General features: G+C 36.0%; 1 protein-coding gene across 6 annotated transcripts in view; it reads right to left on the bottom strand.

The window, feature by feature from the left end:
• LOC131061733 (gamma-tubulin complex component 2) overlaps nt 1–14,328 on the bottom strand; it is a 188,189-nt gene that overhangs the window by 162,476 nt on the left and 11,385 nt on the right. For 4 of the 6 annotated variants that reach the window (XM_057995545.2, XM_057995548.2, XM_057995547.2 and 1 more), the window contains exons 3-5: nt 8,389–8,489; nt 8,212–8,270; nt 6,757–6,805 (exon numbers count right to left, since the gene is read on the bottom strand). In XM_057995545.2, the coding sequence (XP_057851528.1) occupies nt 6,757–6,805; nt 8,212–8,270; nt 8,389–8,489 (209 nt within the window). Of the gene's footprint in view, nt 1–6,756; nt 6,806–8,211; nt 8,323–8,388; nt 8,490–14,328 lie in introns of those variants that run through there. The other 2 variants (XM_057995549.2, XM_057995551.2) reach the window with 2 other exon arrangements.

The following is a 14,328-nucleotide window of genomic DNA, read 5'->3' as shown; positions in this document are numbered from 1 at the left end:
TTAAGTGTCAAGGGGGGTGTTTTTATGTATAAAGTTGTGCAAACACACCTTCAATACACGCTCAAGGACAAATTTATACATGTGCACATTCAAAATCCAACCTCCTTAGTGGAAGCCAACTCCTCAAATCTGCCCCACTTGTATTTTGTGCAAGAACACTTGCAATTTGCGCCCAATTATAATTTGTGCACATGCTACATGCGCTCATGTATATATTTTGTGCATGTGATCACCTAATTTGCACCCTCATTTTTGTGCAAGATCCTCTCCCAAATGCCATCATGCATTTGTAGAAGCATGCCTAAGGTCTGCCTAGCAAGAACACAGGGATCATAAGTAAAACATAAAACTCAGGCATCAAGGGTTAAATTTTGTGCAAGGCTGAAGTTCATATGTGCTCTAACCTCATCTGGTACAAGCATCTATATGAAATGTGCTTTACCCATTTGTGCACTTAAACACCTAAAATGCACTCAGCATTTAGTGCAAGCCTCCACATGATATGTGGTCAGTATTGAGCATGAGCATGCTTCAAATGTGCAGACCTAGGGCTAATTTGCGCTCATGAGAAGAAAGAAACTCAGACCAAAGGCAGATAAAATCAAGTCAAGGTCAGAATTGCAAACATGAAGAACATAGGGATCTTAACTTGAACTGAGACCTGGGTCAACATTTCATCAGTATATTGTTTTTTCCAGATTCAAGTTGCTCTTTGTAAGCATAATCAAAAATGTATAAAGATGTGAATGGTTGTTTTATTTGTGTGTTTCTTGATTTGTTGTTTTTGTCTTTCAGGTTATGAAGCAAGGATAGACGACTTCACAAGACTGCATCACAAAGAGGCTAATCAGTATCATGGAGGACATTGGACCTTCATTTGACTTCAACACAAGTTTGATGCAAGGATGGAGAAAGCATTCAAGATGGTGGCGGATCAACCCCTTGAAGAACTATGACAAGGTGAAAGATGAACATCTACTCTCAAGGGTTAATCAACATTCATGAACGAACAACATCAAAGGGATCAAGAACTCAAAGCATTGCAACCACTACAAAGAGATGCATTTCAACATCAAGATCCGCAAGTTCATAATGCTGATATGAGGAAGGTCAAGATGAAAACTATCTCAAGCATGAAGGAGGTTACATAGGAGAGAGATCACACTTACACCTCACATCATCAACAATGCAACATCAAGAGAAAAAACATAAGACAATCTTGAATTTCCTTTGGAAGTCCAAAAATAATGGTCAGAACAATGGTGTAATCTCAGTTGAGGAACGCTACAAAATGGAGGTACTACCACATATTGAGGCAAGAGGATAACAACAATAACAACAAAGAGGAGTCAAGTACAAGGTGCTAATTTTGGTCAGATACTCCACAAACAAAGCATTCTATATCAAACATGGATATCACAGATTCTACAGCGAAAATCATGAAGGTGCAGTGCAACACAAGGAAGATTCCCCAATTAGGAGACTAAATTGTGCAAACATGATCAAGCAGATAGTTTCAAAAGAGTTAATCAAAGTTATAAACTTGATCACAAAGATGATACAATTTAGGAATATGATCATCATCACATTAGTCAGGCAATTGAAAATGTTAGTATCAAGAGATATGTCTCAATCTCAAACACTTGTGATGAGCAAGCTAACATGGCATCCAATTCATCACCAACCAATCAAGTTGTGCCACGTCAGCATGTCCAAGTTCATTGAACCTAATTCATCCAAGACAGGAGCAAGTGACACATGGCCCTTCATCAAATATTAGTTTATGTGCCTAACCTCAATTCCTATTGGTGCACACTCAAAAGAGGGACATGTGTCCAGACTCCAAATGATGTAATTATTTCATTGGCCAAAGGGAGTTTGTTTGTCATGTCCCCTCCTTGACCGTTACATATATCCTAAATGAAGCAATTATTATTATTAATTAATACATTTATTACCAACAAATGATTATTTGAAATTTATTTATTTATTAAATATTATTATTTAATTAATATTTATTACTAATAATATTCTTGAAGTATTCAAATAAAAATAAACTAATATTATATTATAAACATAATTTACATATTCTTAAACATAATTTATATATATAAAATAATTTATATATATATAGCATTTCATTATAGAGGCCAACTAAGATTGGTTATTAGGGCAACTATTATCAATGGCAGTGATTGACTTATAGAGGCCGACTGAGATTAATCATTTGGAAGCGATGCTGTTAAGAGTTAAATAATTTCATTGACACGGACACGATCCCTTCAGAAAACAAATAATAATTAAACAAGGCAGCTATTCATTTGTGAAGGGATGTATCCCTTACGAATTGAAGAGTTGCGACTTCCACACATTGGAAGATATAAAAGAGGACATTTCATTTGAGAAGGGAAGGATATAGGATGGTATGTGAGAGAATAACTGGATAATATACTTTGTATATATTTCAGGAAGACGTCAGAGGTAGGAATTGATCCATATATCGATATTGAAATAAACTATTAATCAGCATAATATAAGCTTCATATGAGGAAGACGAGTCATATCTTATACATCAGATTATATTACATTCAAACACATATCAGTGTATTCAAATCTATTATAGTTGGACTACTCGCGGCTCGGCTCCACTCGCCAAGCCCTTGGGAAAAAAACTCGACAACTTAAAAACACACTTAAATTTAATAAAAAATGCATTTTTTTTTCAAAATTTAATGAGAAAATGCATCCAATGAGTCAATAAATGATAACACAAAAGAAACAAGCTGATTCTAGATATATATAAATGCAGTGTGTCTACAAAATTGCATCCTCATGAGGAATGTTGATGGTTGGAAGCCTGGAAGCAAAATAGTAAATAGTTTTTGTAAAACAAAAAGTAAATACATCATTACAAATTACAATTACAACTTCCTCTTCCCAGCTCTAGCAAAAACTAGGGGAGAGGTAAAACTAGAGAGTCTAGTTCTAGAAGTCTGCAGTGGGCGTGATTGTCCCTCCTCGCTCGATATGGCTGGCTCATCCTCCATCCTAGATGAAGCTATGTCTCCACCTATTTGTAGCACTGGCAATGACTCCTCATCCTCATCCTCTTCCTCCTCAATGTCATCCAACGTGAAACCAAATCCAGCCCCCTCCTCCTCCATAGCCTGCCTCTCCAAATCAGTGATGTCATCCTCGGAAAACAATGGAGGCTACTCCTGTGATGTCCAATCACTGGAAGGATCTATATCATCCAAGTCAAGTGGAGCAATTACTACTTCCTCTACCTTCCTTACGCACAATCGAAAATTATATTGCACAAAGACAAGGTCATTGACGCGTTTTTGAGCTAACTCGCTCCTCTTCTTTGTGTCGATGGCTTCCAACAAGCTCTAATTGTGCTCACAACCAGATGAACTACAAGGTTGACATAAGATTCTAAGGGCAAATTTTTTGATATTTGGGGTATTTCCACCCCAACTTTGCCACCAAGCATCTGCAAATTAAAATTAGGTTGAGAGTAGCACCCCTCGCCGGGGTCTGAGGGTGAGAAAAAGAGGGGTAGAGAGATAGGTCTAGATCTTGGGAGAGAAAGGAGAGAATGAGATGGTGTGTGGTAGAGAGGGGGATAGAGGAAGAGTGGTAGGGAGATAGATATGTCTAAAATTCGAGGCAAATAAAGTGAGTGAGATAGAGAGAGCAAGAGAATGTTGATAGGAGCATAATGATTACTGAAATTTGACTGTCTGAAAAATTAAAAGATCTTCTAAAACCTAGAATTTGCATTATAACTCCTAGAGATCTGAAACCACTCTCAAACATCCTGCCAATATATACATGAAATATAACTTAAAGTATAAGAAAGGCCACTTATACTTAAATGTTATATTTCATGTATATATTCTGATGAAGAGAATGAAACTAACCTGAAAAAACAAAAATTGATAATTTTTTGACATGTTTGGGCTTCTTTTTTTTAGTCTAGCCGAGTTTTTTATAGAAACTCGGCTCGCCGAGTTTTTGATGCGAGTTAAAGTGGTAAAAACCCGCAGAGCTCAAAAACTCGGTGAGTTTTTGAAACTCGCCAAGTACTCTACGAGTGTTCCATCTATGCTGAGTATTATATATATATATCAGTAATTCATTGCAATTACATTCCATATGCATAATAGTCCCACAAGTAAGACGTATACAGTTGGTTGAGTATAGGAATCAACATCCTTATACAAGTTTGGTCAGTAATTAAGCGTTTAAATAGGAAGAAGCCTATTGCAATCGAAAATTTAGGAAATTAGTTCCAAATCTTAAAGCATCTTATATGGGGGCATTACATTGTTGTACCAAACCCTAATTAGGGTTTTGTCTTGTAATCTCGGCCATTGATATTGAATTGATCTAAGTCGTTGAAATGTAATGAGTCATCTATATAAGGCTCAATCCTCTCATTTGTAAAGGTTAATAGATAATAGTTAGTAGTTAGTAGCAGTATAGTAGGAGGAAAGGAGATTGTTGCAAAAGCTTGTTGTAAAAAACATACTATTTTTATTGAAGTTATGGTGATTTTGGTGTGCTATTTCAACTTGTTGCATGGTCTCTACTTCTCAAAGTTTAAATTTGTTAGATGAATGGAAGATTTTATTGTTAAGGAATGGTGAACTTATGTTCATAACACTTGGAGTTTGTTGAATGCAAATTGCGTTGTGGTTAGACTGAACTTATTCAAAAGCTTAACTTCAATCGCTACATGCTCATTGTTCATGGTGTTAGTGTGTATTGGTGATATGAAAATTATTCACTCATCCTGAGGAGATCACACCATCTTTGTGTAGTTGTTCCTGCATGGCGAAGCAAAGCTTGGTTTGGTTGCATCGAGTCAACAATCATTTCCTGCATTCTTAAGATTAGCATAGGATCTCTAAACCCTTATCCTCTTTTGTCTTTAATTTTCCAAAGTTAAGTTAGAATCCATGTTCCAGAGGAGTTCATAAACGTAAGTCCCCTTGTGATTCCAGCAATATCACATCAATTTCACTAAGTCTATCCACGGCAAATAAATCGCATAGTTTGCATTGTAAACCTTGGAGTCATCTCATTTGATCACGTTGTATAGCATATGAGGTTTCTTTGTTCAAGAGAGGATAGAATACTTAGTATTCTATTTTGTGTTCAAGGTGTCCTAAAAGACACATCAACAGACACATAGGAGCTGTGGGGGGCTTAAGTTGTTTTAAAGCGTTATGGGGGTTTTTCGAGGGAAAATAAAGTATATGAATTTTAAAATGCCCTAATTCCCTCCAAACTCTATATATTGGAGATTTGGAGATTTGTGTCTGTAGTCAAACTCTCAGCAGGGGGATAAAAACCCTCATTTCATTATTTCAGAAAATAAAAGATTTATAAGGTAAATTGATTATTAGTTTTTAGGTGAATGTTGGCATTGGTTTTTGGTTCATTTTGGGTGTTGCTAGAGGTGGTTTGTAGTGTTTTTCGAGGGCCTAGCTGTACTCCTTCATGAATAGACCGTACATCCTTTGGGAAGGGTATTGGAACTTCCTAGGACCAAACGCCTATCATTTTGGAGTTGTTTGACTTTGGACTTGTTGTGAGGTGCCTGAGTCTGCTGAGGGTTTTGGAGGTGCTTGATGGTGTGGTTTTTGGAGTTTGCAAGGGTTCAAGTGGGTTTGGAGGAGCGGTATAGTTAGTAACAGCGCCCACAAATCTGATGGTTGTTGATTGGATGGCATTTTGTCAGTATTCATCAATCATTCAGTGAGCTGGGTGGAATGGAGTGAAGCTAGAAACTTTGTTGCATCTTCCTACTGGGATTTGGTGCCATACGAGCTACAGGGAATGGTCCTTGAAGTCTTCCATGGCTGCCTTATCCCACAAGTTGTGAATAGAATACCTGTAGCTTGTGCTATCTGATGTTTCATACCTTCGTATGCTTGTTTGGAGGAGGTTTGAGGTGGTTTTTGGCTACCTTGACCTTGAAATAGTAACCAATAAGGGCAATTTCAGTCAAAATAGACCTGCTATGGTGATTTTTCCAGGGAGTTTCAAGACCTATTACAGTTATTGTTATCCTTCAATGACCCTGTAGCTGCTTGGCATTGACTTGTTTTGGAGAAGCTGGAGACATATAACTTCTATCACTGCAGCTGTAGAGTCTTTTTTTGAAGGTTTGGGGGTAAAGAAGTTGGTTGTTTAAGAGCTGCTTTTGAGTGCCAAAGGTGATCAGCATACCTGCACATGTCACTCATTGATTTCCAGGACTGAAATTAACAGTTTGTCAATCACTGTTGAGTACTGAGTGTTCATCTGGCTTGTTGTTACAGCAAGGAATCAACTCTTGTGATGGAATGCTAAATTTCTTGAAGGCTGATGATGCTGGTATACCATTTAATCAGCAAAAGTAGACCTGCTTCCAGGCTCTTATCAAATTTTTAAGGTATTTCTAAATGTATTTCAGTTGCACATTTATATGGTGAAGTGTTGACTCTTTTGTTCTATGCATATAAGCAACAAACTTGCAACAACAAAGAAATATTGCAAAAATTATATCCAGTTTGTAACAGCAAATTCAAATAAATTGCAATTTACATCAAAACTCACTGATGTAAATTCAGTGTTGCATGTCATTGCTTGGTCCTTGTGATTTCTTTAAATATTTCAAACAAAAAAAAATCAGGGGTTGATGTTCTTACAAATTTCAATTAAGCCATAGGATATTTCAACTAAAGAAAAAATCAACATTACCTGAACTGATGGAGTGAAAATTCCAATGGCTCTGTTAACATCCCCATTTCTACAAAGAAAAAGAAAAAAGAAATATAAGAAAACTGCATAAAACACAGGTAAACAAATACCGATTCATAAAATTAGCATTTAAAAGCATCTTAATAAATTGGCATACAATAGCATGTTGTTCACACCATGAAAAGAGAACTTATCTCAAGAAAATTCAACATATAATGAATTCAGATGTACTATTTAGTGATTGTTGCATGTCATATTTATTAATTATTATTAACAGTACTTTCAATCTTAAACCTATATTTTCCTGACAATTGTAATATTGACTCGAAACGCTTTCCTGTAGACTCTATAGGGTTAACATATGGTATACCTTTGGGCTATACTCTCTCTTATTGTCATAATTTGTACCTAACATGGGGCCTAAACATGTTAGTAAGATCACTCTCATTAAGTGTCCTACATGTGTAATGTTAACATTATTATTATATATGGGTCTAATCTGTATATAACCTTAAACATATAGAGCAATTAATGAGAGTGGTCTTACTAAAATATGTAGGCTCCATTCTTGTTCAAGGTACATTGTAATAATAGACAAGATTGTCCTAAGGCCACATGTCGGTGACCAAAACCCAACAAAACCTTGAGGAAGGATGTTCAAACCAAGATTACAATCTCCAACATTATCGAAGCCTTGAGAACAAGCTGAACCAGCCATAAGTGAAGCTCCCGAAGCTCAAATTGATCCCCTAGAGCAAAAGGAAGATTTGCTGAAATACACTGCTTTCACTACAAAATGATAGGTTGAACCTTGCTTCCTCCTATAGATGATGGCAATGCTGAAAAAAAGTGTTGACTTTTGTCTCAAAGATGACTTAGATAAAGAAGTCAAATCAAATAAGTATGTAGGCGGTTGCTTTTGGTTTTGTCTCAGATATGAAAGAAGTTGAATACAAAAAACTGTAAAATTTGAAATAAGACATCTAATATCTTATCAAGGCAATGACACAAAGTACCCCTCTTTGCATAACCAAGCACAAGGAGAAGAGGCAAAGTAGTCCTCTTCACATGCACAAACACAATAACACACCTGCTATAGAAAAGTCCAAAAACACAGCTGCTATAGACATCCAAAAATTCCATCCAAAACACAATAACACACCTAAGGCCATATCAATAAGCACTTTCCGTTAATAACTTGTCCTCTTTACGCATGTGAGATACTAGGTTTTTTTTATACCTTCCAAAATCATGCAAATAACCTAAATACATTGAAGTTAGTCAGATTGACCAGCAGGTGGAGTGGTGGACCCACTACCTAGAAGGTGGGTTGGCCAAAAACCTCAAAAATGAAGAGCCAATTTACACAAAAAAATGGATGGACTAGGCCCACTACCAATGAATGGTAAGAGTATTAACATACATAGAAAATTAAAAATCAAATGTAGAACTTACTTGAATGCATCAATACTGCTATTCTTACTCCCTGTGCGCTGTCCAGTTACTTTAATATCCTTTTATACCAAAGGACAAGAGATTAGCAACATTTATTGATATCATCCACACCTGATACAACGTTGTGAAACATAATTAAACAATTTGTCAATTGGTTAATGGAATTATGCATGGTACCAAATAAATTTGACCTGTCAGAAATGGCCTTTCAATATCCCAATCTGGAGTTGCAGGGTAGGAAACACCTTCCATATAAGACATGGACATCCCAACATGATCTGTGCATCAAACCAAAGCACTAGGTAAGGAAATAATTTCAAGACTCCAAAATCTCAATTCAATTAACTAACAAAAATAAAAGAATTAAATTTCCATGTATATGGAATTGGTAGAGTGCAAAATAAGATTATGTGGCATCCCTCTACATGACACTTGAAATCTGCCCAAAATCAAGACTTTTGACAACTAATGACACTTGGGTAGCAACAAGTGTTCATTCCAATTCTTTTTGAATTCCTTGAGCATATTGATTTAATAATATAACTTTCAGTTTTAACCTTGGTTCTGTTTCTTCAATCTATCCAGAAGCTACAGGAGTGAAAATTCTAGTCATGCACAACACAACAAAGACCCTATTCAAATTTACAAAAAAAGCAAGGACTCAGAACAAAAGTAACTTGCCCTGGATACTTGACAACACAAAGTATTTAACCCAATTGTCATTCCTGTTGCAAAAGTTCCAGCTTTAACGCAACCCCAGTATGAAGATAAGGCATGAAGATGAAGAGTATGGTACCTTGGCCACCATCTCTCAAGCTTCCAAGCATCGTTCATTCCAAATCAAAAGTACACTCAAAAGGCATAAGGTTATCACCCTAGTGGATAGTGGAGCATCCCACAATTTTATTAATGAGAAACTATGTAATGTCCCCAAGTCTCTAAATGACGATTAATTAAATTGATTTTTATTAAGTTGTCAAAAAGAGCAAATAAAACATTAAAATGATGACGTAATATTAATTAATTTAATTGAATAATAAAATATTATTATATGTCACTTTATTAAATAAAGTTCTCCAGAATATAATAAATATTTTAGTCGGCCAGGTCGACCTAATGTTTTAGATGCTTCTTGGAATTCTTTATAAGGAAGCTGAATGGAAGAAAGAAGGCATGCTTGATATGTTGTTTTTAAGATCGCTAATGACGGAAACCTTCGGTAATCGGAAGGGTTGGACAAAAACCTAGTTCTTCCAAAGGGGTGAATTCGCGACAGAGTCTACAACAGGGCCAAATTTGTGAAGTCTCCATTGGAGACAAATATGTAAGAATCAAAAGTTTGTTTAAGAAATAAAGATATGTTTCTTACTGGAAAATAACGTTATTATATTCTGAGCATCTCATCTTTGCTGCACTTTCCAATACTTAACGATTATTTTAATTTAAGTTGTGGCTTAGAGGCAGTATTGCAAATATTGTTATAAGGGCAGATTAAATTAAGATTGATTTATTCTGAATATTATATTGAAGTGGGTCCCAATCTTCTATTGCTTGAATGATTGTGAGCGAAATAATTAAGACTAAATCTGCCATGGAGTCTAATGTTTGAGGTAAATACTCCAAAGTCTAATGTTTGGAAAAAATATATTTCATTCCGACATTGTCCTTGTAGATAATATTTCCGTGACTATTATCTGGGCACAAATGGGAGTTTGCATTTGCGGGAAGTGCCATGGGAAAGCCCTCTGGGCCTAGCGTGACTTCTACTTGGGCTGGCATTAGCTGTCACAGGGATAGTCCTTTGGCAAAGGGAAGAGCTTGGTGTTGCTGTGAAAACATGGCTAGTGTGATTCTGTTCATAGTGTGTCCTTTTGGTGCCTGAAGTTGAGTTCCAGTATTCTTAGCTATCAATATTGCTGAAGCACCTTACAACGCTGAAGCATAGATTTGTCCTCAAGATTCTGGTTGAAAGCATAGTTTCGTATTGGAATTACAAGACTGAAAATTCTGAATACATGGGAGTTTTCTGTGGGCTCGTCAGCATATCACGACGTATTATGAAGAATACAGAGTCTGTTTCTGAATTGTAATGTAAAGGTCAGATCTTTCTTTGAACTCTGGTTGTCAGATCTTTCACAAATTACATTCTAGGTGTCAACATTTTCATGTTCAGTAGATGACCTCTGAGCTGAATGGAATATTCTGAAATATTAGATTTGTTTCTGCTTTTTGCTTTCTACTTCCTGTTAAATAAATGCTATTGGTGACTCTGGTGATTAATTCTGAGATTTCAATTAGGAGCTGATCACTGTTGTATCTGACTAATTTGGTAATTCCAACATTATAATTTCTCCTATTCTGATAATACTGGTGAAATCTGTTTACTTTCTTTGTTGAGCCTGAGTGGGTATCTTCCAAACTAGTTGCAAGATGAAGTTGAAACCTGAGAACTTTAAGGGATTTACAGCAGCCACTGCTACAGGAGCTATGGTTCGATGTACAAAAATACTTCCCCTACTAGAAATTACCTTGGGGAAACACCCCATTAAGGAAGACTTCTATGTGGTACTATTAGACGCCGATGTAATAATAAGCACCCCTTGGATATACTCACTAGGATGTTTCATTTTTTACCTCCCAAACTTGAAAATCCGCTTCCAACATGAGGGGCAAGAAGTCACTTTGAAGGAGTTACCCAACAGGTTCCCAAAAGTAGTCTCCTACAGAAGAATGGAAAGGATTCTTAAACATGGGCAAGGAGAGTGGGTTGCACAATGTATGATCCTTGACAAGACCTCCACCACCCAAGGCAAACAATTCACATTGACATTCAACCAATCTTGAGAAAATATAAGAAAGTATTTGATGATATTCCCCTAGGGCTACATCCAAAAAGAGGATTTGAGCACAAAAAAGAATAAGAAGAGGGGGCAAAACCTGTCAACACCACACCCTACCGACACCCCCGCAAATTCAAGGAAGAGATTGAAAAAGCTATTAAGGAACTGCTAGAAATGGGTCATATTCAACCTAGTTCCAGTCCCTTTCCATCATCCATAGTACTAGTCGAAAAAAAAGGATGGAACAAAGAGAATGTGTATAGACTACAGGGCTTTAAACAAGAAAACAATCAAAAACCGTTACCCTATACCAAGAATTGATGAATTAATCGACAAACTCCATGGAGCCAAATACTTCTCCAAAATTGATTTGTGATCAGGGCATCATCAAATAAGGATGAGAAAAGAAGACATTCCTAAAACCTCTTTTCGATGTCATTATAGGCACTTTGAGTTCTTAGTCCTACCTTTTGGACTAACAAATGCCCCAGCAACATTTCAATTGTATATGAATGATATATACTAGAAACAACTAAGTTCTGTTAAATTTTTAATCAGATTTATATATATATGGTATTTAAAAATTTTATTGTCACTTTAGATTTAATCCAATATTATATTTCTATATGTTTCAATTTACAGAATATAATTGTATTACTTATATTTTGATTAATCTCTGATTTTGAATTATTCACAGTAATATCTATACATATATTTCAGCACTTACTTTAATGCTGATCACACTATATATATCTGCAGAATATCGATTGCACTTGTAATAATATCAATCAATGATATTGACAGCACTTATATTGATCTTCACCTTCGTGTATCGACTGCACCTATCGTATCGACTGTTGTATCTATATACCACCCAATGTGATAGTGCCGATATATCTATGCTTTTGTGGACAGCATAGAGTCATGGCTCTATGTGGAACCGACATAGTTCCACATAGAATCGTGACTCCTATGTGGAGCCATGTCAATCAATAGCGATCAATAATAAGTGACGTTTAACCACAATTTGCAATCGGTATAATTAGTTAACCGATAACATGTAATGATAACAATATTAATCATAGCACATACGGATTATATATATAAATGCAATCGGTGCTATGTATAATTAGTAATATAAAGCTATTACTAATATACATAGGATCGATAGCATGTATGATTCAATAATTATATAGATGATTAAATCGATCATCATACAGTATATTGATCTATGATCAGAATGCAAGGATAGAAGAGAAAGATTAATCATGCAAATGTCTAAGGCCGTAAGCCCAGTTAGACATTTGAATGGTTAGGGTCATCTGACCGTTGCTACCTAACTTCAACACTCCCTCTTAGCTAGGGAGGAATCCATCTATCCTTCAATAAGTTACACCACCTCATTGTGATGATAAAAATATAATAGCTTCCACTATATGTGTGAGAGAATAAATAACCTCACTATGATATCAAGTGTTATGGCATGTCCACGGATATCATGTCGCATGATATCCACCATGATTCTCTTAATGTAATATCCACCATTATGGCTTGTCCACAGATATCACGTCTCATGATATCCACCATTATGGCATATAGATATTACTTCATGGCATGTCCACGGATATTACGTCACATAATATCCACCATGACTATCTCCTTATGTAATATCCACCATTATGACTTATCCACGGATATCACATCTCATGATATCCACCATTATGGCATATCCATGGATATTACTTCTCGAGATATCAGCCATTATGGCATATCCATAGATATCACGTCACATCATATCCATCATAATAGTGTACTCAAAGATATCTCCTCTCAAGATATCAACCATCATGGCATATCCATAGATATCATGTCTCATGATATCCACCATAATGGTTCATCCAACCAAGATTGTAAGATCGTCACCTTAAAATATTGGTAAGATGTACAAGTGTTCATCATTATGAGATCGTCAACTCACAATGATATTCACCATGGCTCTTCCAGAGGGTAAACACACAAGTACAAGAAATTCATCACGGATTCTCTCATGTGATGTTGTCATGGCGTCACACATATGACATCCACCATGAACCACATCAGAGGGTGGAGATAAGGGCTTTCACCTTAAGTCTCTCTTCAAAGAGAAATGCATTAACAAGAGTTTACACATTAAACATATTTGCTCAAATAGAAGAATACATTATATATAACTAAATCAATGATGCTGAGACTCAATCTCAGCTAGGGTTTCATTCTTTACCATACCAAACTTACCTCGAAAGTACACACACTTTATACTAACAAGAGGTTTGGTGAGAATGTCCATCGTTTGCTCATTAGTACTAATTTATCTTAACTGGATAGCATACCTTTCCACATGCATTGACCCTTCATGAAATACAAGGTTGGAATCTGCATCACTCTTGGTGTATTCGAAGCTTGTAAAGTATTCATCTATTCAGAATTATCATGACCTGGGAGTTGGTATAAAGACCTTCCAGTCTATATCCATTGGATTTCATCTCATGAATCATAATTCTTTGATTAATTACTAGAGAAACTATTTCGACATAGTCCACTCCCTCTGAATCAATATGACCAAGATTCTTGGATATTCATTTGAAGTAGATCTTCTTAGTTGCTCCCTCTATCACGAAAGCATCCCCTACTCGCATGGACCAAATCATAGAAGATATCTTCCTTCAGGAGACTCTCATTTTTTGGTATGATCCTCATACGTCTGAAAGTGTTAGATCCAAACAACCGTGGATCTACTATCATAAGATCGAGCCTTGCACAAATTACTTATAGCTTTTCCAAGATGACTGTAGCACTTTTGTAAGTAAACATTGTTTCATAAAAATGGAAATTCAAAATTTCAGAATCTCCAATAAAGTCCTCTGCATATTCCTCCTGAATTCCAATCTCTTCATCACAAATAGAACTCTAAAATTTCACAAGTTGTGATCCTAAGGATGTCTTGTATGTAAGGGATAAGTTTCTCATAGCAAATTGAAGAAATTTAACAATAGGATATCCAGATGCAGCTTGTTGTAAACAAACATTTGCTAGCAATGTTGATTCCTTTTGAAATGTCTTTTCTTACCTTTCATCTTTGAGGAGTGAGAGGCAAGAACATGAATATCTTCATTTATGGGGCTTTGACCAATGCCTCTTATAGCCAATCTTGACTCTTCTTGAATGCAATCTGCCTTCAATCGGTCAAACTTAGGCAGTTTTGGTCTTGCGCTTATCCCTTGAATAAATGACTCCCACG

This window comes from Cryptomeria japonica, chromosome 3 (assembly GCF_030272615.1).
Source record: "Cryptomeria japonica chromosome 3, Sugi_1.0, whole genome shotgun sequence".
NCBI classification, from domain to species: Eukaryota; Viridiplantae; Streptophyta; class Pinopsida; order Cupressales; family Cupressaceae; genus Cryptomeria; species Cryptomeria japonica.
Note: the sequence above shows the minus strand (reverse complement) of the source record. Positions and strands in the feature narration are given on the sequence as shown.